Below are 25,928 nucleotides of genomic sequence, written 5' to 3' on the forward strand. Positions count from 1 at the left end.
GTCAACAGATGTTTTTCATTGTTTTTTTATTAATTGCAAAGTTAGTAGTTTTCCAAAAAAAAAAAAAAATCGAATACTCTCACAATAGCATCCAATTGCATATGGTTTACAATGTTAGATTTTTTCTACAATGTTAGATATTTTTAGTAAAATAAGAAAAAAAGTACTGGAGAGTAGTGGACTTACCGCGGCAAAAGTCAGAGATTCAAAAAAAAAAAATCTCACTGGCAGAAAAATAGTGAGAAGGTCACCCACGTCTTCAAAGTTGAGTTGTGAGTCTCTTGGATTTAAAAGCAAACTTCCCACCACTGCAAATTTTGAACTGTGAATCTCGTCGAAAAGAATTTTTTTTGTGACTTCCATCTGCACAGCTCTCTGATACAGAAGCTATATCGACCTAAATATAGTTCATTATAGTGAGTGCTGCCGTAGAAAGTGACACCAACATCAACGCAGAAGTATCTTCAAAACCTCTTGTGCCTTATTACATCCGACGGACTCTAATTGCTCTACTGGATTCTATGAAAAGACTGGTACAAAGGTTACATTTCCTTAGTTCTTCAAAACGAGTGAAAATACTGAGATCTTTGAGCGGACTTCAGACAAATTCACTCTGTGCTACTGTGTCCACGTTGCATAAGCGTTGTCCAAGCATATTAAGTAAATTGATGACTTCAACACTATTATTAACAATCCAGAACCAATTCATTTGTTGAAGTTTAAGTTGTTCAAGAATTTTTTTGAGAAACTGTTCAAGCTTTACACTCAGATTTTTTCCAATGGTGTTGGTGGCAGAGCAAATAAAGCGAAATCCAACAGGTGTTTTATGAAATTTTGGAATTGCATATAAGTAAGGTAAGTTAACAGAATCAGGACGTGGCAATTTAAAAAGTTTGTAAGCAGCAGCAAATTTTTTGATGATGGAGGATTCATTAAGTTTGGAGGAAACATAAGTGGTGGTTTTTTCTAGTTCATTTTTCAAAATATTAGCATATATTTTTTTGCAGCAGATAGAGTAATTAGAACTGGCTTTATCAACAACTGTAAAGACAAAAGCTTTTTTAAAATCATTGATGGCATTATTTTCATCAGCAGAAAGATGGAAGTATGAAGAATCGGTGTTAACAATATCACGTAAACGTGATTTCAGTTCAATTAAAAAGTGGTGTCTATATTCAAGAAATGCATTAAGTGGAACATTAAAACAATAGGAGATTTTTCTTAAAAAATATTCAAGTTCAAATGTAAGCTTATTAAAAGCTTTTAGGAAATTAATACGAAAATTAGGCCGATATTTAGTACCCAAACTAAAAAGTTTAATGAGTTTTTTGTTTTGTAAAAAATTCAAATCACCGGTCAGAATATGACCAAAATCAGAGTTGAAGAAGATGGAATTAGAGAAATTAGCACAATTACAATCAAAATTCAAATATTTATCAAAATTTTTTGCGACTTCTTGATAGTATAGAATTTTTTTCGAGAAAGGAGGATTGAATTTGTAGCTGAAGACAATTTGTAGATCCTTGATGGGAAAAAAAATCCAAAAGTTTACTGTGTAGTTTAGAAAAGTTTAAATAGTCGAAGGATTTTTGCAAAAAACTAAAGGTGCAGTAGTAAGTTTGATGTTGTTGTGTAGAACCAACTTTGTAGATCAGAAGATCATAACAAAGAAATTCAAAGTGTGAATTTTTAAAAAGGTAGTTTGGAAGGAAATTTTTTAGTTTTTTTTAGAAATTTATGTTTAAGACCAAAAAGAAATTTCCTAACATATTCAGTGTCATAAGAATGACAAAAAGAATTTTCAAGCTTATTAAGAATTTCAAAGGGCGAAAAAATGCAGAAACGAGGAGGGGATTTTCCTGATCCTCTATTAAAACGAGAAGTACTTGTATTATTTCCAAATCTAAACAATGAATAAATACAAAGATTTTTAGATGAGTTATGGTATGCTGTATATAATTTATTATCAAGGGAGGAATTTAACCCATAAGGGGAAATAGATTTGAATTGCAGAATAAAATGAGATTCTAGTGAAAGTCTCTTTTCCAGAGAGTGTTCAAAACCTAGAATTGAAATTGAAATTTTATCACAACTGTGAAATTGAAAATGCTGAAGTTCTTTGTCTTCTTTGTTTTTGAACGAAAGTATATCATGTCTGTGATTGTTGATACGAATATTTAGAGAATTCCTAGTTTGTCCAATATAACATAGATTTCAGGAAAGACATTTAATAAGATAAACAAGATGATGTTGCTTTCAAAAGTTACCCTCAAAATGAACACTAGCTTCAGTGTCAGCCAAAGATCAAATTTTACAACGATTATTTGTACATAAGCCCATAATAAAGAAAGAAGGTGCGGTAAGACAATTTATAGCAGCAAGACAAGTACATCGTGGAATCGACGAAACCCGAAAATTAAAAGAACAGCATAGAAACAAAGCAAACACCTAGTATACAAATTAGAAGGCGCAAAGCAGCACAAAAGAAGGGTTTTGTCAATATCTAGGTTCCTATTATGTTCCCTATAATTTATCCCTTTAAACCTTTGTATGTAAACTATTTTAATGTTTTACACATTTATTTCATTTAGTGCTCTGTAACTTGTGGCATTGGCATTAAACAGAGACCATTTTGGTGTGAGTATGATGGAAAATATGTGGATCATCGTTATTGTACTGATGAAGAGCCTGTCTCTAAAGAAACATGTTCTTTTCCTGACTGTTATGACTGGATTGCAGAGGAGTGGGAATTGGTAACTTTCTTTTCTCTTAAGTTTTAAAAATTTGAAGTAATTTGAACTATGCCTCTATGGCATGGTTCGTGATCATGTCAATTCAGGCAGGAACAGAAAAAAAGTTTAAATTCAGGTAAAATTAAGTTTCAGGCACATTATTGTTTTTCCAAAAGAAATTCACAACCCAATATACAGCCCCACCAAAGATGACAAACTGGGCACCATTTCCAGTGGTGCAAATGCTGCACCTATTGTGCCAAACCCCACCAATTGCAAAATCATACGCCATCCTGCTTCCAAAAACACTTTTTGGCCAAAATTCCACCTGATTGTGCCAAAGTTGATGTTTTCTTGGCGAATATCGCTGAAAGTATCAATATCTTTGCAAATTTGCACACTCTCTCAGGTTTGGGGAGATATTACTTTTTTGACTAAGCTTCCACTTTACAAGATTCCACCTCCTTAGATAAAAATTATTATTCTTAATGGTTTTCTCATTTCTTAAAAATTCAGTTTCATGTTTGTGTGCTTGAGTAAAATTTTGACAACTAGTCTTATTGCTTTGTGATTGTTCATTGGAATATTTTACCATATGAGTCAATGTTCCTAAAATTCTGAGACTAAAATATAAGCCTCCTCCCCCAAATTGACAGCAATCACTACATTGATTAAAATTCATATCTAGTGAAATTTTATTTCATTTTGCACTGTAATCTGCGGCTAATTTGGTGGATTGAAAGAATCAAAATTCTGTTAGAAAAGACTAACTAAATTTTATTGGACCTCACAAATGTACCTTGGTTGAGCGAAATTATGAAACATGCTTAAGTAAATCATTAACATTTATTAATGCGAAAAAATACAACATGTTAATAAACATTTTAAAACTTCAAAAGTTTGTGTAGAATCCTAAAAACGACCATTCCTAATCAAACAAAAAATATTGCAGAGACCTTAACACAAGAAAAAAGATTATACCACTGGTGCTCCCACAAAGTCCATATCGAAGGAACAGTGCTGTAGCTTTATTCAATCTTGGCACCAGTATTTCAGAACTTGACTACTTCAAACCAACTACCAGGAACATGGAAGGCTGGCCGGCCCGGCAAACAGATATTGCTGTCCATTCATCTCGAGCCATGTAAGCATCAGAAGCCTGGGCAGCAAGCCGAACAACCAGGAATTATGGAGGGAACATCGAAGCAGTAGAAGACATCGGTGCACGGACGACCACCACTTAAGTAGCACTTCACTAACATTCTATTCCATTTGCATACTTTCGTTGGAATATCCGACGGAAATCTTTGAAAAAACACCAGAAAAATTTATTGGCCACAGTTAAATTCTTTGAAACAGTTTTCTTTCGATGAAACATCTTTTCCCCATGAGATTAACTGGTAACTGCAAAGTTTGTTTACCTTTGTACTGCGTTGTACAATTAATACAATTCCCAGGGCCCTGGAAAGACAAGAAAAATAATAAAAATTTCTAATATTTTGACGAATTCAGTTACCTGCAGGCATGCATTGAGATGGGATAGATTTTTGTGATGTGTGAAGTGTATGGTGTTATCGCTCCAGCATGGAGCAGATCATCAGGAAATACGCATCTGAGACCCTTGAGCTCATTTAACAGGCTTATGGGGATAATGCCGTAAGACATACAAGAGTTTTTAAGTGGCACAAAATGTTTAAGGAAAGCCAGGAGCTTATTGAAGACAATCACCACGTCGAACGCCTGACGACCGCTCAAATCAATGCTCAGGTGGCCAAAGTGAAAATGTTTTGTCAGGTATTTAACCATTGCCTTTATTAGTGAGGAGTCCACAATATTGTAACAAAGGATCTTGCAATGAGGAAAGTGTGTGTGAAGCTGGTGCGGAAAGTCTTGAGCGAGGATGAAAAACTGTCGCAGGTGGAAATTTCGTACATCCCAAACTTGACTCCACCAAACACTTTCCTTGTTTCTGCAAATGAGAAGGGAACTCAAAAGACATCAGTTCAACTTCTTCAAGGCAGTTCCAGAGGCATCAACAAAGGTTCTTAACAGTATTCCGGAAACCAACTTCCAGCAAGCTTTGCCTTTGGCAGATGCGTCGAAATAAGTGTATCAATGCAGGAGGAATGTATTTTGAAGATTATTAAGCAATTGTAATGATACCTGTGATAAGTTTTGATTTTTGGAACCAGTCTCGATACTTATTGAACTTTAAAAAAATGCCTTCTAGTCACTTGCTAAAATAAAATATATTTTTCAAGTGTACATTTACATACAGGGGATTCTGTTTTAACCTGCAAGGCCTCTATTTCTGCAACCATTAGTTCTAGATGCATGCTTCCAATTGCAAAAATTTTCAAAATCAGTTGCAGAGTTAAGATATTGAAAATTTGAAGCAAAAATGAAAATGAGTCAAAAAATACAAAATTTAACTTTTTATACAGGCCCTAGGTCCCCTAACTTATATTTAGAGAAATATAATCTCGAATTTAAAGAAAAAAAAATATTATTTTTCAATTTAATTTTTAAAAATGCAACAGAATATCAGGCTCTGTTCCAGAAATAATGAATTTTTATAATCTTGTCAAAAATTGCAACTGATAAATGACAGCCAGATAGCCATCTTTTGCAGGCTATGTCTTGAGCAAAGAATATTTTTGGGAAAAAGAAAAAAAAACGCTAACTTACTTTTTTCTGAAGTTTCCTGTATGTTCAAAAACTACCGAGACTGAAGATTAGCCTCCAGCTTTTACAAGCTTTTGAAAGAAAACTCTATAAATCGATTTTCTACAGAATAACTTTAGCAACAATGATGAAAGTGTTTTGTTACAAAAATGGTTTTTAGTATGATAAATAGAAAACTTTATATATATATAAACTGTGGAATTCATTTCTCTACTAATAGCTGACTTACAGTAATGTTTTGTTATCTGATTCCGAATGATTCAAAAAGAAATGCAATTTAAAAGACCAAGAATAAAATTTTGCAGGAGTTTAGGTTTGTGTTTTAACTTCATAATTTTGAAGGGTGTAACTAAATTCTGCATTCTTTCATTGTAAAAGAAACCCTCTGAAATCACAATAAGAGTCTTAAAGTAATAATTACGAGTCACAAAATAAGTAAATATCATTTTGGTTTTGTGAAAGAATTTTTTTTTATTTTTCAGTGCCCTATAGGTTGTGGAGATGCCACAGTGCACAGAAATATATATTGTTATTCTTCATCTAAGGAAAAAGTAGCTGAAACCTACTGTGCACATTTACCTCAGCCAGCTAGCTATAAAAACTGTTCATCTAATGCACAGTGTGGAAATCTAGTTGGTGCGCCATCTCAACAGCCAGGCCAGTGGTCTCCTGCTCCTCGTATTTTGAGTGATACAAATTCTATTTCGGAGTTTAGCCATGCAGTGTGGAGAAAAGGTGAATGGTCAAAGGTAAAAATATCTTTAGAGATGTAACATACACATGTATCTGAAATTATTCGCAGTAGCCAAAGTAAATATGTGGCATGAGCTTAATAATGAGAGTAAATATGAGCTAAATAAAATGAAAAAATTTTATTTAACTGTGCATGTATTAAAGTATATTAGAATAGGTACCATGGAAAGTTATGTCAGTTGAGCGGAAGAGTTGCTTATGAAAGATGTTAATAGATTAAATTTCTGTATGGAAAGCATTATGAGGGGTCATTATTTTAAGCTATTCAAATCTCGGGCTAACCTGGAAATACGAGGAAATTACTTCTTTAGCAGGGTCATGGGCACTTGGAACAGTTTACCAGAAGAGGTGGTAATGGGCAAGGGGGTGGATAGCTTTAAGAGGGCCGTTGATCTTCATTGAGGACTTATAAACTGACTAGGACTGCCCTAACTGGGCCCGGAGCCTGTTGCTGGTCGTTGTATTTGATATCTGAAAGATAAACTAGTGGATAATTGCTAAGGGAAGATCATAGATGGTTGTGGGAATTCAAGCATAGAAGTCATCTAATAAAGAATGTTTAAAAAGAACACCTAAATTTTTGCATCTGCTCTCCATTATGATGAACATGTTTGGAAATGAAAAATTCATACATTGCAAAACTTTTCTTCCTGTATTCTGTTCCCATTCTAATTTTATTATTTTGTGTGTTTTAATTTCATGCTTCTTTAGTGTAATAGCACAATCTGTTCCTAGCAATTGTTCATCAATACATTAATGAAGTAGACATACTTAGCGTATGTTTAGTATTAAGCAGTTTTGTACATCTTTTAAAATTCACTTGTTGAAAGCTTGATCATCTACCTGTAAGATAATATTTTGATTTCTTTTCACTTATTAATTCAGATTTCTCTTCTTTGATCAAGAAGGCAAGATGTTGAAATAAACTAGGTAACTTTGTCTCAGGCTCTCACATGTTAAAAGAAAAAAGGAACTGTGAATGCTTGATATTAAAATGAAAATTCGTGCCTAAATTAAATTTATGCAAAAAATATCCGAAAAAAAGTATTTTGTTAAGAAGTATAATTCTGGAATTTCCCAACACCAGTGTAGATTAGGCTGAATATATTTGATACTTTATCTATTTAATGTTTTACATGTGTGTATATATATACAGTAATCTCCATTTCATGTGATCACTTTGGGCCACAGTAACTTTAGTTACAAAACCCAGTTCATAACTATAAACAAATCGTGAAATTAGATGAATGGACCAATTTAAGTGTCATATATTGCATTTCAAAATAATGTAACTACATTTCTATCAAAGCAAGTACTGTATATTTCCATCAAAATATAAAATTTACATAATTTAAAATACCATCAACTGCTGATTGTCTACAATTTTTAGAAGCTCATTAATACATTTGTCATAAATCAATGTTTACGCCATTGGAGTAGTACTGTATGCAGCGCCTTTTGACACTTACAATGTATTTTTCATTTCAGCATTTTTAGAAGGTAGCTCAACATCAAGGCATTCTTCATCTGACTCATCAGTTTTATCATCTGTCTATTTTCCTATAACAATCTAGCAAACTTCTCATTGTATTAATGTGGAAGTAATGGGACATATCGATCAATTTCTGGCCATGCCTTAAACTATTGAGCTGTCCTGTCGGAAGGATTTTGTATCATTCTTTTGTTTCATGGTCAACTTTTTTTTGTAAAATCATGAGTCAGCAGTTTCTGATTATTTTAGAAGAAACATAAAATTTGATAATATTAAAGGATTAGATGTAATTAAAAGATAAAGAGATAATTTTAACATGCAAATGAATACGAAATCAGGACCTAGTGATTTTGATAAGAGTGATTGATAATATAAACTGCAATTGCATTAAGCATGGACTACTACATATATATATATATATATATATATATATATATATATATATATATATATTTTATACAAGCCAAATAACAAGTTTTGAACTTTTTAAAGAAAAATTGTGATGAGAAGAAGGAAAATACAAGCAGCAATTAATAGAAAAAGTTGAAAGGTTGAATTTGGAGCTCATCAGCTGTGGAGGATTCAATAAATATGGTCGAGAGATCAAAAAAATTAAACTACAAACTAAAAGAGTGTTTAAGCTCCAGTAAATGCAATACAGAGTAATATTGGGCTAAACGCACTACATGTTAAACTATAAACAAATAAACAAGAACTTTTAGGTTTAATTTCATGCATCTATGTGTTTTGGAGCTACAAGGTACTTTTTTTTTCAGTGCAAAAAGAAGTAAAAACATGCAACAATAGTTGCAAAAGAAAAAGAGTGTGAAAAACCCTTGTTGGGAAGCTTTACTCCCAACAAGACCCTACTTTTCATCCATAGCTCATATTTTTGCACTGAAATGCCTTGTAACCTCAAAACAGGTACCTAATAGTTTTGCATATTTGTGATCGTTTAATGTTGTTGATTTTACTTTTATTTTTTAGCACAAAGTTATTTATTTCTTAATGTGCCTAGTATTTTATGCTTTCTTTGATTATCAGTTTACAATTTTATGTAGTTATGTACTAATTTATCTATTTTTCATATTTTCATTTTATTTCTAATTCAAAATAATTTGCTCATTTTCATTACTAATTTAGACAATTTTGCTCTTTTTCAATTGATGTAGTGCTCCAACCTATGTGGGGAAGGTATAAGTCGAAGAACAATAACGTGCCATAATTCAGAAGATGAATCACGCCTCCCTTTAAGCTACTGTGATATTAAAATAAAACCAAAAACTACCGAAAAATGTGTTGGAAGAGAATGTGGAAAGTGGGAAATAGGTGAATGGTCTGAAGTAAGTTTATAGAAAACCTTTGTCATATAATTTAAGCATCTTGATTATTTTTTTTCACTAACTTTTGATTGATAAATTTCCTTATCTAAAAAGATAATTAACTTTTTAAGCATTTTTAAGCCATGTTGATCTCTTAGGCATCAAATATGTTAAAGTGAAAAAATTACAGCAAATTCAGCTAAATGTCATGCTATTTTGTCAAAATTATGTAAGAAATTGTTGTTGCAATTACGTATTTTGATTGTATTCATTACATCAGCTTGCTGAGAAACTATTAATGAACCTATATTTGAGTTAATATATTTTTAAAAAGATGAAGATTTTATTATTTTAAGTTACTTTCATATGAATAACAATATGGGTGAATATTAATTGAAGACAAGGAATAAAAAAACAACATAAGTCCAAAAAAAAAAATTTTTTTTTTAGAATGAGGATATAAATTTGAATATGATGAATGTTAACTCACTAATTCTGTGAACCAATGTCATATTTCTTTCTTCATTTCTTAAAAGATTATGCATCAAAATCCAAATTCAATAAAATGCTTTGAAATAAGGAAAAATTAAAAGAAAAAGAATAAGTACAAGTAAAGAAAAATAAAATTGTGATTGTTAATTTTTTAAAATATTGATGAAAATTAGTTTTCTATTTTGTGCAAAAATCCTTGGAGTATTGAATAACTATGCATAGAACCTTCTAAGATGTTTTGTTGTTAACAATTATTTTGTGTGGGTGAGTGTTTTTGAATTTGTCGTATTTTATTTCTGTAAGTTTTTTTAATAGAAAAATTCTATCAGTTTTATTTATTTGTACATAATTGTAAAAAATTACAGTGTTCATGTCTGAGACTAATGAAGGAAAGGCAGGTTCTATGTGTGAAAGATAATATAGATCCAGCACCTGAATCTTCATGTAACCCAGACAACAAACCACCAGCTTCAGAAAGATGTGATTGTGATCCTCAAATTTATTACAACTTTCATGTGCAAAGCAGTTGGAAAACTGGGCCATGGTCTGAAGTAAGAAAAGTTAACATAATTAAGTTTCTTTGTAGTTTAGAATTCTTCTTTAACTTATTGATTTAAACTGCTTTATATTCTTCACATAAAAATGTATTATTAAAAAAGTTCTTCACAGACTATACTATCATAAAATCCCAAACCATACTTCTACTGAAACTTGAATTTTTAATATGTTATCAGTTCTTTTTCTCCATGAAAGTTTTAAAATATAATTTTGTTTTTTGTTTTAGAATTAATTCTGAGTTTTGACAGAACTGGAACTTCCTTCCCTTTTTGTATTTGTTTTGCTTAAATCTTTCATTATTCTGTCAGGATAGATTTTCTTCAATATCTAAGTAAAATGTTATTGTTACTAGAGACATTAGTTAAAACTATCAAATTCCTATACTTTTTCAAAGTTTCCTTACTGAATGTCAGCATTTTTTTCCTTAATTATCTGCCATGCATGCATTTTTGAACCAGTTGAAAAGAATCGTTATCAGTCAACTTGGATTTATAGCTAGATAACTTTCTCATTCAAAGTATTCCAGTAACCTTGCAAAAAAAAAAAAAAAAAAAAACTTTTTTATTGATGTGTTTTTTATTAAAGTGTTTAAGTGCATGAAAAGAAGCTTGTTGGATTAATCTGATGATAATTTTATCTAGGTGCAATGAACTTCTAGCATGATTAATGTTTGTTCCATAAATGCCAAATCAACTGATTTTAGTTAATGTTACAAGTGATACACTTCCTGTTAATTATATTTTAAGAGTTATCTTTATGGTCAAACTAACATAAATAAATTCTGTGCTGTTTTTGTTATTGCTTTGTAATTTTTAATTCTTTTGTCATAACTTCCCATTCCTAACATTTTCCACTGCTATAAAAAATCATTTTTGTGGTTTTTTGGTAGTTATTAGATTCTTGGTTTGATTGCTGACTTTTACAAATAAATATAGTGACTGAAAATATTAATTAGGTATTTTACTTCTTCTTACTTTTGTAAAATCTTTTTATTGTGGATATTTGAATCAGTTTTTGTTGAACGGACCTAGGTCGCAAATTACATATTTGTCAAGAAATATTTATAACTTCATATTAGAGAAAAAAATCTTAAAGTTCAGAAAAACAATTTAAAAGTAAAACTTACTGTTTTATATGGGGTTTTTGAACAGAACTTTATTAGTAGTTACATTGGACATTATCTAAATCCCTTTCAACAAATATTTTAAAAGGAATAAAATAAACTATTTGAAAGATGATAATAATAAATTAAGATTTTAAGGTTCATCATAGTTTGATTCATGAGTGAAACATTACAACACATTTGGCAAACATTCCAAAACCTTTCAAGACAAAAAAATTGCAAATCTATAGCTAATTTTCATCATAATTCAACTCTGGGTCAATGACGCTATCAGTGATTTCAGTTTCCGTTGTTGGCCGATTTTTGATACTGCTGTAGTAATCTAGATGTTTAACGGGGATACAGTTCATCATCTTCAGAATGTCCCATTATTTTCATTTTTATCGGTACATTCTCTGCAGGACAGGCTGGAGCTGTGGGTGGTTAAACAGCCTTTGTCTTAGTATGGAAAACATTGAAGGGGGAACCAGACAATCAATGGTAGAATATACCTCAAAATATCGTTTGCTTTGTTACCTACATAAACAAATTTAATTAATGTACTTCTTTGGAAATGGATCTTGTCTCATTTCCATTATGTTTACCTTTTGGCCGCTTGGAAAATTTAGAACTTTTTCTAGTGTGTTTTAAAGTTGAAACGTCCCAAACTGTAAACTTATCAAATCTTGTTGTTCTTGATTTAATGTAGTCTAAGGCATTATTTATTTATTTAAATCTGTTTTAATGCAACTACTTCAAAATAATTTAATTATGCTCGTGAACAACACATACACAAAATAAAGCTTCATTTCCTGAAAAAAATCTATTCTAAATATATAGAAAAACAATAAGCTCTCTCTTTTTTCCCCCCAGAAATAAAAACTACAAAAGGCGTTAAGTGCAATGTTCTTTTGTGTGTGCAATTTTATTAACTTTTCATGCAAAAGATGACTTGCCTAAAATGTTGGTCAATACTAGTTTGCCTATTCTTAATAAATGAAAAATAGGGTAAATACATGTATATAAAAATTCAAGTGTTGCAAATTTGTTTATGAGGAAAACCATTTTTATGTTGGTAAGTAGTTAAAAAAACATCAGTCATCTCTACTGACAAGCATTGGAAGACAACTCTGTCTCTAAATCATATGTGGTTGATAGCAGGAGTTAAAGAATGAAATATTTTTGAGTTTAAAGCATAAAGACACGCAAATATAATTTAAAAATAATTTGCTTAAAAATTTGAGCAGAAATATTCTATGCACTTCGATTAGATGTGTTATGTTCTTATTCTAGTAGTTAGAAAAAAAAACTTAAAACGTTAGTGCTATGTTTGATACTTTTTTTCATAAGAAATTTGTTTACTGCATTTTATAAACAAAAAACATTTATTTTGGTGTAAAATGCATTTATTTTATTATTCTTAGTGTTCTGTTTCCTGCGGAGCTGGAATTAAAAGACGCCAAGTTGTTTGCTATAACATCAGTGGTTTGATAAGCTCTGATTGCAATGCAGTTATAAAGCCACTTGAAGTAGTTGACTGTAATGGTGAAGAGTGTCCCATCTGGGATGTAGGGGATTGGAGTGAGGTTAGAGTAGTTTAACTTTTCATTTACCTTTTGTAACATGTTATTTAAATTCTACTACTGATAGCTTTTCAGTTCCTCAGATGTCTTATAAATTCAGTAGTACACATTAAAAGACTTATTTCAGATTCAGAAGTTGATTAGAATTCTTTTCTAATAAAATTAATCTGATAAACATTGACTTGAAATTATTTTTATAATGAAAATAAAAGCATTAGAAATAGAGAGTTAAGTGTTTTTTCCAATTTACAAAACATATTTGATTCTGAAAAGATTTGATTACTGGATGAGTAAATAAAGAAATTTTATTTTTATGAGAGGTGTAGAAATATGTATAGTTATAGATTTTGCTTAACACATTGACCATGTATATTTAAGAATGGATTGTGTGTGTGTGTGAAGTAAAATGTAAATTAACTGCCTATTAGCCTACTAATTTGAATAATGCAACAAAAACATATGCTCCATTAATTATTTTTTATCTCAAGAAGTGTAAATAATAGCATATGAATATATATCACCATCAAACAATGCACATTATGAAACAAAAGTTCTACTATAACTTCATAGTGGTGAGTGAATTTGGATATTTTTCAGGAAAATTATTCATTGCAATTCCTTTCTTAAGAACCATCTTCATAAACAAAAATAGTCTAGTTCCTTCTTTATTACAAAATATGTATACAGTCAAACCTCAATATAAGGTCACCCTTCTGGACTTCTTGAAACTGACCTTATAAGTGGGGTAACCTTATAACCGAACAATATAGATTTTATGCCATGTGTTTAAGGAATAAACATGCATATACATTAATTCTTTTTAAAATTTAAAACGTTCAAAATTATCAGTAATTAGGTTGTAATGGTTTAATAGATTTGAACCAATAAAAACTTTTGGAATTGGTAAGAAATTTTGAAATGATTTTTTAGAACTTTTATGTAGAGTAAAACTGCTTACAAATATGCCTAAGCAGAGAACTGATGTGCAACTTAGCTAACTTAAAAATTATCATTAATATTGAACTGATAGATTTTTTCTTTAATTTAAGCACAATGGTTTTCTAAATGTTCTCTAAAAATTTGCAGCTTTGGCATCTCATGATTGGTAAAAACGTACACTCTGAGTGCCTTCATTATTACTTTATACTTTAGTGTCACTGTCATATTACTCACTTTCAACTGCATTCAGTGCAATACATGGTACGTTAATAGGAATACGGCTTTTCACTTTTTAAGGATCGTATATCGCGGACAATTCTTGGAAGTGACTCTATTAAGGGTGCTCTTCACTGAGAGTCTGAAAGATTCGGATCTAATGTTAACCTACGGGGAAAGTTGGAGCTTGTTTTACAAATTCCTGTGAAGTTTTCAGATCCGTTTTTTTTTTCTGAGTATTTTTCAAGACCATGTCTGTTTCTTTTAGTTTTTACTTTTTTGATGTGTCCATTCTCCGATTTTTTAAAATTCGAGAAAAAATGAATTTCTTCGAAAACGACGTACTGTTGGATATTTCGCTCTGTAAAACATCTGCAACTTGTGCTATCGAAATTTTAAGAACGCCCTGACACGCAAAATATTTCCAGCTGTCTTTTGAGATCTTGTTTGAAATAATGCGACCATTTTTTAAACAAATATCATGTTCTAACTATTGAAAAAAATTTCAAAATACGTTCACTTTTTGCATTCGCCCCGCCCTAGAATAGTAACCTCCCCTTTTTGAGGGGTAAGCGCTAATGGGGTGTAAGATTTATTACCCTCTCATTAGTTCCCCTCAATGACCTTCGCTGGACGTCCTTTCTTCTTTCCTCTTTTCCTAAGGCTTTCGTGAAGAATCAAGTGCTTTTGAAAGTGAATCCATGTAGATGCGTGCTATTAGCTGTTAAATTAGCAACATTTGCTTTTTTTCAAATTTGTGGTTTGAAAAGAAATAGATTTGAAAGGAATATTTCCGAGTCAAATTGTTTATTTACAATAAAATGAACATTGTTACAATGCTGTCGAATGCGAAAAGTTGACATTTTCCCCTTCCAGTAGAAAAATATTTTTATATATAGATTAAATCGTGCTTTCCACAGCTCAACAAACGTTTTTGAAAATTATTTGTGTCTTTAAAAGCCAGACTCGTCAAATTTCTTTAGAAGGTAGATACACATTGAACATGTAATTCATAATATACAGTAAAATCCATCGAATTTCAGAATCGGGATTGGAAATTTATTTGGTTGAAACAAGTATTTCGTTGCATTAGTATGCGTTGTAATAGGATTTTACTGTATTTCTCTTTAGAAAACTTCCTAAGGAGGAAAACGATGCATAATTTGACCCCAAATAGAATCGTGAAACGTTTCTTATGGGGTCGCAATATTACTCCTTCTTTTAAGACGTACGATATTATACCGTTTTTAAAACATTACGTGAGAAACAAAATAGCATAATTTTTATTTTCCAGCGCAGCAATGCGAATCGTGGTTAATTTTATTTTTATTAAAGACTATTTCCTAGCTTACATTTTGTGTCATAATTCCTGCGTTTTACGGCAAGTTTTTATTTATTGCCAGAAACAATGAAAAAAAAAGTTAAAACATTTATTTTTAATTAGCTGTTTTGGAAATAGCTTAAATATATGGATATTGTGATTAACTGCAGGTTTTGAGTGTTTTAATCAAGCAATCATGTACTTGTGTTATTCCATACTTTTCAGAGCGAATCAAGCTTGTACAAATAGTCTTTACAATTTAAAAACATGTTTTATATTTTTTGAAGTACATTGCTTAAATATTATTTCTTCAACAGTGCTATCATTTTTGGAAAACTACTAAAATTCAGGACAATATTTATTCTTCCAGAAAAAAAATGTTTTTTTTTTCTTTTTTTCTTTTTTTTTTTTTGAGCAATTGCGAATGCTTATTATCCTTACTTGAACAAAGCTGATGTTGCTCTGATTTTTCAGACTGTCATGATGACAAGAATAACTCTAGCTCGTTGTTTTAATATTTACTAAGAAGTCAAATTTTCGTCGCCATGGTTACTAATCGTTTGTGTTCATTCAATGTTTAACTTAAGTAGATTTTACTTTTAAAAGGGGGGGGGGTGTAAAATTACATTTCAGGAAAAAAACATCAATGTGGATGAAATTAAAAAGCAAAATTTCATCCAAATACAAAATTTCCAGATTACTAATACCGACATTTAAGACTGACAAGAAAACAAATACAGAAGGCTTTCGGATGTCTTCAGAAAGTTTTCACAATAGAAATAGTTTTTTTTTTTTTTATCTTTATAAGAATTTGGAAGCTGTATTTTTGGAGAATAAAAATACTTTTCAAAAACATTTATTCACCAACATACTCATTAAATACATAGAAAATCATGAAAAACATATTAGCAATTTAACATGATTCGGTTAATATAAAAAACACATTGTGGTAGAATTACTAAGCATTGTATGTATTAGTTTTAATGAGGTTTTCAGCCTTTCGTTGCTGACAAAGCTAACTAAGATGTGAACAATATAGAATGGGGGTTACAAGTTTTCACTGTTTTCTATTTTCATTCTCAGAAGCTAGATCAGCATTTTAATACAATGTAGAAAAAATTAATTACAGGCATAAAGGTTTTCAGGTCACATAAGCACCCCCCCCCCCTTCAAAAAACATCAAAGATCGTCTTAAATTTAGTTTTTATGGCTTTAATTTAAAAAAATTTCGGGAAGGGAGTTTGTGAAAAGTCCTTCTTTGACCATAAAAAAAAAGTCGTCTAAAATTGCATTTTTGGAACTTTGATTTCAAAAACCTGCATGTCCCCAATGTTACTAAAAATGGCCTACAATCATGTTTATAACACTTTGAAAATTTTGCCTCCCCCCAACATCACACTAAGACTGCGTTTTTAGACTATTTCGAAAAATTCCGGGGAACGCTTCCGAACTCCCCGTTTCCTAACAGAATTGAAGAACCTGAAATTGTGTTTTTGGCGTTTCAAGTTCAAAAATTTGCTGGTGGAAGATCACAGGACCTCTTACTTACTTCCAAATACTACCAGAGAGCGTCTAAAAGTGCATTTTGAAAATTTTATTTTCGTGAAAATTAAAAGGCATAGCCCCCAAACAGAGTGCTTGGGAAAATAGGGAGTATTTCTGAGTAAATAGTATGCTTACGATAAAGATCATGTTTAGAAATGGTTCCCTCTCCTAAACAAGAAGCTAAATCCTTTCTCTCGCTGTATTTACATATTATTAGGAATTAGGTGTCAATAGAATAGAAAATGTGGGATCTCAAAAAAGATTTTTGTTCTATACGAATGAAAATTACTTGATAATCATTTGATTAGAACATTCATTTTATTCTGTGACTGAAGACACGATACGATAATTTTTCGGCACAGAAGTGCGTAACACAGAACTTAAAAAGAAAAAGTTTGTCTTGTTTTTTTTCTTTTCTTTTTTTTTTTTAAATTGTGGACCCTTACTTGTACTTATAATTGCTTTCCTAAATGTAAGCTGTTTATTTTCATTTTTGTTTTAACTTTATGTATTTCCTGCCCTTTTTTTATTTTTTATTATTGATTCATTAAATGCAAGATGCATGAAAACGAGGCAGAGCGATAAAAACTTTAAAATCTGGCAGAGCTAGGCGTTGAGATTTTTTTTCACCTAAGTATTTCGAGGGTTTTTTTTTTACAGGCAGATATACATGTAGGTAATATTTTCGTGCCTCCTGAGAAAAAGGACAACCCTTAATATTCATTATGACAACTAACGAGGATCAGACACTCACAAGACTTATTAGAAAATTTTAATAAAAACTCAATGTGTTGAAGTAGAAGCACTATATAGGGTCTGGTGGGGTAAAGTGGTCATAAAATCGTAGGTTTTCAACTTAGGTGAATAATAAATACAATAAATTCTTTAAACACTTAAACTTTTTTTGTTTTTATTTTACATTGCATTATTGAAGAACACGGTACAATGAGTTTTAGGAAAATAAATATTGATTTTAAGTAGCATTATAACCCTTTCTTTTCCCTTTGTATTTATGACCACTTTACCCCATGGGGTGGGGGAAAGTGGTCATAGTATGGGGTAAAGTGGTCATAGTAAAAAATAGATGCAAAACCATTATAAACAACCCTAATATTTGTATATTTCACTTATTTTTATAGTTACAAGTATATTCAAAAGCATATGTGAGTATACACGAGTATATACGTGTCGTGTAAACATTAGTAAACACATTCATATATGAGTAGATACATGTATGCATCAGATACATGCATGCACGTGCCTACTCAAGCATATACGTGTATATAAGCATGTATACGTGATAAGCTACAGGAGTGTATGCATGTATACACGAGTATATACGTGTCACGTGTATGTACGGGTATATATGTGTGTAAACGAACATCATATGAGTGTATGCACTTGTAACTTGAGTATATACGTGCATACATGAGTATATACGTGTACAGTAGACGTATACACGCATACATAAGTGTACATACACAAATATACGGGTATACACGAGTTAATTCGTGGATACATCCAGTGTATGTTTGGGGGTACGTGTCTACTCACATTGTGAAGCACGCGTATACGTATGTATACGTGCAAACATGGTTATATACCTGTATAGACGTATATACGTACATTTACGTGTATACACAAGTGCATGTATGTATACATGAGTATACAAGCTTATATACATGTGTGCCTACAGAGTAAAAACAAGATCTTGGGCAAAAATCTAAGGGGTGTGAGAGGGGAGGATAAGAAGCAAAGAATTATAAAAAACTTACGTTCGCTGACGCGCTACATGCATACAATGCCAGAAACTGATGGATGCAAAACAAATCACCAATTTGTTACACAAAGTTGATTTTACCCAAGATTTTAGTTTTTAAGAAATATTTAGAGCAGTTGTTAAAAGTTACGGCCTGTAGCTCTAATACAAGCATCGCAACAAAGGCGCATCGGCTGATGAAAGTTTTTCAAAAGTCTCGTTATTGTAACAGAGCGTGCTTTGTGATTGTGACGCACATATATCACAGCTGCAGGCCGCAAATTTCATCAATCGCTTTAAAAAAATTTTGAAACCTAAAATGTTGTGTAAAATTGTCTTTGTGTAATAAATTTTTGACCAGTTTTGCATCCATCAGTTTCTGACTTAACGTGCATGTAGCGTGTCAGTATTGTGTTTGTTTCCTTATGTGATCCTTGCTTCTTATCCTCCCCTCTAACACCTTTTAATAATTTGCTTAAAAGTTTCAACTCATCCTGTATACTTGTATATCACATTCTTGTATGTAAGTGTCTACTCGAGTACGTACGCGTATATGAGTGTCTACCTGAGTATATAAGTGTTTATATATATAAAGAGTATATACGTTATAGTCGAATGTATATCTGTATAGATAAAAAATATTTGCGTATACCCATATATGTATTTATTGGTGCATTTATGTGAATACGTCTATATACGTGCCTACACGAGTACATTTACGCATATACTCGTATATTTAACACCATTTACTGAAAAAAACAATACATATTAAGTGAAATTAATATTTAATTTATATCTGCCTTATACTTAATGATTAAGTGACATTAGAAGAACAATACTTGTTAAGCCTAATATTATGACCACTTTACCCCATCTTACTAAAATTGTTCTAAAAAATTATATAAAATAGATTCAGCTAACTGCTAATGAGTAAGAGTTCTTGAGACATGTAGGAAGCTTCCTATGCAGTCAATCTGTTCATAATTCTAACAAACAAAATTTCCCAAGGAAGTTAACCCGTTCGCACCCAGCGTCACGCGGACGCTACGCAACGATTCCTCTCCTATCAGCCCAGCGTCACTTATCCGCTACGCGCTCTGATCGACGCTGTAGTCCCAGCGTCACGTATATGCTTTCTCGAAATGGAACGATTGAATTGAATATTTAAATGATACTAGATGGCGCTAAATGGCTATAACTTTGATCATATTCGAGTCACATGGTATTTGACCTTCATGTACACGCTTTAGTTTCTTATTTGGGCCTCTCAATGGGATAGATTTTTTTTTTATGTAAACAACAGTGAATCACTGCTCTGCGCATATGATTTATGAGGTCTCAATTGCTCTTGCTTATATCTTTGCTTCTCTTTTTTTTACGAGTAATTGAAAGAGATATACATCTAGCTGAATAAATTATGGGGGAGGGAAGAAAGGTTAAAATATTTTTGCGTATGTGTTCCAGACTTTTGGGATTCCCCGTTCAATGAGAGTACAGGAATGAGTTCAAGAGGCCTGAAGTTTATGATTATTTTTGAATCCTTTCTGATATTGTTCTTCTGTATTTATTCTTTTTCATTTGGGGATGGGAAACTGCAATAAAAATGATTAGCGAAGTGAGTGAAAGGGAATGTTTTCGAGTGAATTATGAAGCAGTTTTGAAACTTGTCGCGTGGGAAATATAACTAGTTTAAATTCGTTGACCTAAGTTGTTTTAATCAAAATTACATAAGGAACATATTTTTTTGCTACATTTCTTTTTCTTTGATTCCACACTCACGATGTCAAACTCTAACTTTGTTTTTGTGCACATATCATTGAATTTTGTGCACATGGTTAAAGTTTTAGTATTCTACTTATTTCGTTCCTTCTAATAATGTAATAGTCTTTATATTAGTAATTAGTAATCAGTAGTACATTGTTTAAACAAAATTAAAATTTCAAGCCATTATTTTGAGATGCTGATTTTATATGAATATTTTTGTTCAGTTAGGCTTAACTGCTGTAAATGCTCGGGCCGATGGCGGCGTTCCATTTCAGAACGTTCGGTCCCGTAGCTGCGCTTCGTTTTCCGAGCGCTGGTCCTCAAGGGGTTAAAAGAGGTCTTTAGATTTAAAAACTTTTCATATTGACACAAAATATTATTTTTATCGAATAACATTTTGCCAGTTGTAAAATTTTGTACTCAAAATGTAGTTTCTAACTACCCTACTCTATAATAAAATTTTCACATTCATTCGAACATTTATTTCCAAGCTATAGCCATTTTTTTGACGACTGACCACTTTACCCCGTTGACCACTTTCCCCCACCAGACCCTACACTATATGACCAAAAGCATTGGGACACTTTCAAAAATTCACATTTTTAGGGATTTCTCGAGAAATAATAGACCAATTGCTCTATAATTTGTTTCGCATAAAATGTATACTCTAGTTGTCGTTTTCCAATAAAAATTAAGTCTGCTATTCATTTAGGGGACCGACAACAAATTGAGGAAAAAAGTTTTTTGATCATTTTTCATTGCAAATTGCTGGGAATAAGCTATAATTTTCAGAAATGAGTTAAAAATCTATCAAAAACTTATTTTTATATTTTTGTGAAAATATCTCTTATACCCATGGAAATATAAGCATTTCTTTCAAAAATGCAAAAATTTTTTGAAGGTTTTCGCCTCATATTACGCAGAGTATTTCGTCAAACGTTACTAAACTTTTAGAATATTTGACAGCATTTTAGAGAAACATAATAATAAAATTTGAAGTTAAAATATTGAAAATTTGATGAAATATGAACAATTAAAGCTATTAATTTTTCACTGCGCATGCACGAAAGATAGCAATTTATAACGTTCATAATTCAAAGCTCAGATACATCCTACAATCCATGAAAGAAATTCCACCGCAATTTCTTTAAATTTTAAAAAGTTATCAGCGATCTAATGAGCCGAATTTCTATAATTCTAGGATAGGCGACGAATGGTAAGGGATTGTTAGCAAACTGGCAACACTTTCCTGCCATCGTTACAGAGTGATTCATGATAAGAACGGATTATTTGTTGCTGGTCCCCTAAATGAATAGCAGACTTAATTGTTATTGGATTTGACGTCTGGAGTATACTTTTCATGAGAAAAAAATTACAGAGCAGAGAGCAATTGGTCTTTTATTACTCGAGAAATCCATGAAATTGTGAATTTTTGAAAGTGTCCCAATACATTTGGTCATATAGTGTATGTAATACCTCATGTATTTTGTCGAATTTAGTAACTGGGAATCGGAGACTCTAAAAGTGCTAGGTTTAGTTATATTCCAAAATTTCAACGTAAGATAGTTTACAAACATTAAGAGTGGGGGAAGGAGTGATTTTTGCCTTTGAGCTTGGAGCAGGGTGAGCACCCCTGCATACAAAGATCAGAGAAAAATCTTTAATTTTTCAAATTCAGGAAATCCTTATCCGTAGCCGTCCACGACTTTGCCGTTGTTATGCTCAATTTGAAAGAACTTTCACCATAACAACCCCTTGAGAAATGCTATCGTAGCCTTCTCATCTGCATATAGTAATTAGATAAATAAATAAATATTTTTTCAAAAAGAAAAGGATTCAAAGATAAAGATTAGGGGAATTTTCTGGTCACCAGTGGTGAGAAAAGGCAATTATAGTAGCCACATTTTTTTCTAGTCGCCACTGCATTTGTAAAACAGGTAACTAACCAACAAAGTAGTATTTAATTTAGCACTAAAATATAAATATTATTAGTTCAAACAAAGGTTAATGTAACTAATTAGTGGCATTAATGTTTATTGTACAATCAAGTATTAACTATGCAAAGAGGATCTAGTTTCATTTTTAAGAAGAATGTTTTCTGGCAACTCGGATGATGTTGGGGAGAGTGGCAAACAGGCAGAGGAAGTGAAAAAATTTCGCCAACCGATAACTAGTTAGTCCCCAGTTTTATTCGGCACTCGATTTTTCAAATATATTAAGTAGGATCATCCATTTTTAAAGAATATTTTTTGGTTAGAATTTGGAGTTCATTTCGTTAAAATTCAGTGTAGTCATGCAGGCTATCTTTTTTTTCCTTCCTTTTTTGAAATCATCAATTTTCAATAACGAACATTTTTCTAAAAATAAAACGAATTTATAAATTTATTTATTGCAAATATTCATTCATTCGTTAATTTTTCCTAGATGAGATCTGGAACCGTATTAATGGGGGAAAAAATCTTCGTTTCAAAAATTAATTTTAGTGCGAATGCAAATAAATTAATATCACAAGAAGGATTGCAAAATGCGCGGCAATGTAAAATGCCGCGCCTTTTACACCGAGTTATTTTTATTTTACCTATGTAGTCAAGACTCAAGAGGGAAAGAACTAGAATTTCCTTGGAAGGGTCTGTAAAAAGCTGCGGTTTCATTTCGCCGTCGGCTATTACCTCCTTCGATTACTCTGCACAGCAGGGGGAGCGTCCGGTCTGTCCCCCTGCAAAATGTGACAGGTCACATGATCCACACTTTCATCGGTCACCGTTCGTTCTATTGGTTGTTGAAGTGTCAATCACTTCACTGATGAACGCTGCTTTCGTTTAAAGAAAAAGCCCATTTTCAAGCGGGATCGTTTTTCTTCTCCACTGAAAAGCAGCCTTAAGCACTGAAATCATTTTAAAAAATCAGACAGAAGTGACCTTATAAGCGATTAATGTATTAAGACTTGACCATATATCCGATAAGACATAACATAGAATTCCTATTCAATGAGCCGGGACTTTAGAAAAGTGACCTTATATCCAGGTCTGACTGTATTATATTTAACTACTTTTTCTAGTGCAGTGTATCATGTGGAAAAGGTACTCAAGTTCGTTCTGTTGAATGTGTGTATCATACAGAGAAGTTTGAAGATGAAAAATGTGATTTAACTGCCAAACCTGAAAAAGAACAGGAGTGTATGAAAGACTGGTGTATGCAAGAAGAAAATAAATGGCTAACTGGTCCTTGGTCTGAGGTACATCTTGATACACAATTTCTATGTTTTGTGTATTTTTTACGTTAGTAATCTCTAGAAATCCTTAAAATCTTCAATGAATTTTTTTGAATGTTTTTTAAGTCATAAGCTCACTTCTTCTGCCCTGAAAATGTCTAAAACATGTACATACGATAACTTATATTTTTTGTATTTTATCAACATTGTTTTAATTCATTTATTGGTTTAATGAGTACTAGTTCTATTAGTAATAAAATTACTAAGAGGGATTTGCATGTTGCACAGGCATCAAGTTAATTGCCTGTGCATCAGGCAATTAACTTGATACGTTATGCTTTACGTTATGGCAAATTTCATTTATCGAAAGTTGCCATAAAAGACATTTTTTATGCACTCTTGTTTGTGAAAATTGCAACACCACGAAGGACTTACGCGAGTGAGCTAAAAATTGCAGGAAATCTAAAGTAGGGCATGATATGCAAATGATTAGAATTGCAGACCGGTAGCGCATGTGTATGCTGAGCAGCTCCCTCTGAACAGCGGATCGAACCGAATATAAATAGACAGCTGTAGCGAGTCGTGTATGATTATCGGTGGTTATATGTTAGAGTAAACGTTAACTGAATCTTTACTATGCCTCTTCGACGAAAGAAAGCGAAATTTGAGCAAATTTCGTAGTTTGAACGGGGCAGAATCGTCGGCCTTTGTGAAGTTAGATTGTTTTATTGTGCAGTAGCCACTCATGTGAGTGTAACAGCAGCACAATCATGCATGTTTGGAAGCAGTGGACGGACAAGAGTCGGACAGCTCAGAAATCTGGGAGTGGACCCCAAAATGTGACGTCAGCTCGCGATGAGAGACCCCTGGTGCGTATGGCGCTGACAGACCGCACAACTGATACCATTGATGAATGATATCACCTGTTAACTGTAATACTTCTTACAGAGTTAGTGAAAGAACTAACATTTCATCTACTTTCTGTGAATGACTGATGAAGAGACTTCTTTAAAAAATAACTAAAATTTATTAACACGTGAAAAAAGGTAAATATAATTGTATAAACATAACTGAAGCCAAAGGTAAAAAAGATTAATTAAATGTGACTAGCAAGTTAGTTAAGCTCATCCTAATACGGCTCGCTAATCTATTACTACGATCAGCCAAGCACCATCGGCAATCCGCCGAGCAATAAGAGCTCTACCCTAGCTACCTTTTACAGGACAGACATCACCGAACGAGTCTTAAAAAAGAGAGAGCGAATCTCAACTCCGTTCGCTATTAAATAGTCTGTCCTCATCATTATTCACATCAATGCCCTCACGTCCACGCAACCAATGAGGATGCACCAAGTGGCAGAGACTCCTCCCCGCTAAGCCAATGGCGGGAGTCCGTTACGTCACACGTCCGATCCGATCACTCACTTCCGATTCACTCGGATCGTTGGTCCGAACAAGCATCGGTTGATTATCGTGAAGTTCAGTTACCTGGGCAAAAGTAAGTGTAGAGATGTTTGTAGAAATTCTATTTCTAACAATGCCCCTCCTCTCTACATCTTACAAGAAACAGCTAATAAAATTTTTATCAAAAAAACATCTTTGGCTTCTAGTTTCACAAATCCATTCTATAACTTTATAGAAAAGGGAAAATATAACAATAATTAAGCATAATACAAAACATCGTTCGGCGATATATCATATTCCATCAGGACGAAAATACATGCATCCAATCGCAAATTACAATCCAGACTTTAATCTAAAACTCGAGAAGAAAAAAAAACATTTGCAAAAACACAAGTATAAACACATTCGTAATAAAGTATGCAATAAAAGTGTACATATTAAATTTTTAGCTAATTACTACAGTGTATATTAGAGCTGTAATTTGCAAAAAAAATTATTCTAACATGAAAATTCAACACCCTAAAATTTCCCATTTTCAAAAAAAAAACGTTTGTAAATTCGATTGTATAATAAAATTTCGCGAATATTTCATTTTTGAGAAAATTACACAATACAGAAAAGTATTTCCAAATACATTAAAAAATTTCCTGATACAATGTCGAAATTACATCTTTAAAATTGAATATTCATCGTTAGCAAAAGTGATTAATGAAAAACTGTTTCACAAAATTTTACAAGTTCAGTTCTAGAAAGTGGTTTTGTAAATACTTCAGCTTGGTTTTCTTTACTTCTTACAAAATTAATGCAGAAAATTTCTTGATAAATTAAGTCCCTCACAAAGAATAATTTAACATTGATGTGCTTTGTTCTATAATTTTCAATCGGGGATTTACAGAAATCTATCGTGGCCTGATTATCCGCACATAATATTGATTTTACTTTCTGGCTATTGGTAAATCCAAAGTTAATGCACTCATCTAAAATTCTGTCAAACCATAGCAATTCTTTTGCTGCTTCCGTAAGTGCAACGAATTCTGATTCCATGGTTGAC

At 32.1% G+C, this 25,928-nt stretch overlaps 1 protein-coding gene across 1 annotated transcript in view; it reads left to right on the plus strand.

The window, feature by feature from the left end:
* LOC129218315 (A disintegrin and metalloproteinase with thrombospondin motifs 9-like) overlaps positions 1 to 25,928 on the plus strand; it is a 156,245-nt gene that overhangs the window by 90,321 nt on the left and 39,996 nt on the right. Inside the window, 6 exon segments of the mRNA XM_054852551.1 lie at positions 2,592 to 2,753; positions 5,900 to 6,166; positions 8,835 to 9,005; positions 9,842 to 10,027; positions 12,561 to 12,722; positions 23,322 to 23,498. Of these exon segments, the coding sequence (XP_054708526.1) occupies positions 2,592 to 2,753; positions 5,900 to 6,166; positions 8,835 to 9,005; positions 9,842 to 10,027; positions 12,561 to 12,722; positions 23,322 to 23,498 (1,125 nt within the window).

Source organism: Uloborus diversus, chromosome 3 (assembly GCF_026930045.1).
Source record: "Uloborus diversus isolate 005 chromosome 3, Udiv.v.3.1, whole genome shotgun sequence".
Taxonomy (NCBI): domain Eukaryota; kingdom Metazoa; phylum Arthropoda; class Arachnida; order Araneae; family Uloboridae; genus Uloborus; species Uloborus diversus.